This window comes from Camelina sativa, chromosome 20 (assembly GCF_000633955.1).
Source record: "Camelina sativa cultivar DH55 chromosome 20, Cs, whole genome shotgun sequence".
NCBI classification, from domain to species: domain Eukaryota; kingdom Viridiplantae; phylum Streptophyta; class Magnoliopsida; order Brassicales; family Brassicaceae; genus Camelina; species Camelina sativa.
Genome location: NC_025704.1, coordinates 284,520 through 286,246, shown reverse-complemented (window position 1 = coordinate 286,246; position 1,727 = coordinate 284,520). Strand labels below are relative to the sequence as shown.

General features: G+C 39.1%; 1 protein-coding gene across 1 annotated transcript; it reads left to right on the top strand.

Annotated features, from left to right (window-relative positions):
• LOC104768309 lies at positions 56-845 on the top strand (the record flags this gene model as incomplete). The annotated part of the gene is given in 2 exon segments (XM_010492244.1): positions 56-290; positions 383-845. Coding segments are annotated over 2 exon segments (446 nt in total), but the record flags the coding sequence as incomplete, so codon positions are not given.

Here is a 1,727-nt window from a genome sequence, read left to right as displayed (position 1 = left end):
CAGATTAGTCCACCTGATGTTTTTCTTCTGACTAGCAATGGATGTTGATGAGCAGATGTGTTGTTTCCTTCGCTATTGCAACTTCACGGAGGGATAACCGATGTAGAAGAAAGGAAACAGAAGGAGATATGCGACAAAAGATACCGGAAAAAGGACAGAACAGACAAAGGGAAGATGTCAGAGATCGACTTGGAGAGGGAAGAAGAGTGTGGCATTTGCTTGGAGGTTCGGAATAAAGTTGTTCTTCCTACTTGCAATCACTCCATGTGTATAAACTGCTACAGAAACTGGTATAGTTAGCTTGCTCTTAGTTTATTTCACACACACTCAATCATCAGCCTTCGTTAGAAGTTAAAGAATCCATTTGTGTTGTTTGAAACAGGCGTGCACGGTCACAGTCGTGCCCGTTCTGTCGAGGCAGCTTGAAAAGGGTGAATTCTGGTGATCTATGGATTTACACTTCGAGCAAAGAGATTGCGGATATACCAGCGATTTACAAGGAGAATCTGAAGAGGTTGTTCATATACATTGACAAGTTGCCTCTCGTTGCTTCTGATCCAAATCTAGTCTCTTATGCTCCTCTTGCTCGCTGAACAGTTCACTCTCTCTCTCTCTCTCTATTTTTTTTCTAGTTATGCACATAGCAATATTACATCATCTCTTTGTGCCCCCCACTTTGTATATAACAACATTTTATGTGTTTTCTCTCTCTCTCTGTGCCTTAAGTTATTTTTTATTTAGCTCTCTACAGTCTCTGGTTTGGATTTTGTGTATAAACAAACCACCTTTGGTTATCGACATTGATAGATCTCAATATCACACATTTGTTGATTGGGTCTGCTTAATCACACTGTTTGATCAGGTTATGAGATATAGCAACCGATTGGTTTTTCAATCCAACCGATTTGGTCCAACGTTGTTTTGGAATAATTTAATTTGGGACTGGTTTGATTGATTAAACCGAAAACCGGTTAGTTGCAGCAAATTTTAATGGGAGTGAAGATGGTATCACAGTTGCACGTGGCGTCTTTTAATTGGTTACTAGCTTAGTTGACCCAATCAGATTATAGCATCATCTAGATTCTATTGCCAAGTGGATTTGTAACATCATCAGATAACACAGAATATAATAGATAAGCTTAATATATTTTTTCACCGTCAGATGGATTTGTGAACCGATCCAACGGCCATGATTGTTGATCCAAGATAGCTCGGCTCCAGAAACCACAAAAAGAATTACATGCATCTTTCTATAATCATGGATCAAGAAACAGAGTGGTCTTCTCTCTATCTTCCTGAAATCACAAAACGATATCGCTGGAGATGGCCGCCACTTCGACCGCTGCTGCCTCCATCATGGGTACTCGTAACTCGAGTAGCTCCCCGGTATCTATTCCGGATCGGGTCGGTTTACAGAATCGAGTGTGGGCTTTTGCTTGTTTGGTTTATTTAGTTATTTGGCCCATTAGATTATAGTGGCCTTTCCCGAAAATACTAAAAAACCTACTCGTTATAAAATATTAAAATAAAATCAACTGGCCACCAATAGCTAATGTTATGTCGCACGAGATTCATTAGCACAGGTTAAATTGGTTAATGGTTCTGTTATTGTTAAAGATAGACACAATCGCACAACTAAAGATAGACACATCACAGAAAAGATAGACCGTACAGAAAGATAGACACAATCACACAACTAAAGTCGCCAAAAAAAAAAAAAAAAAAAA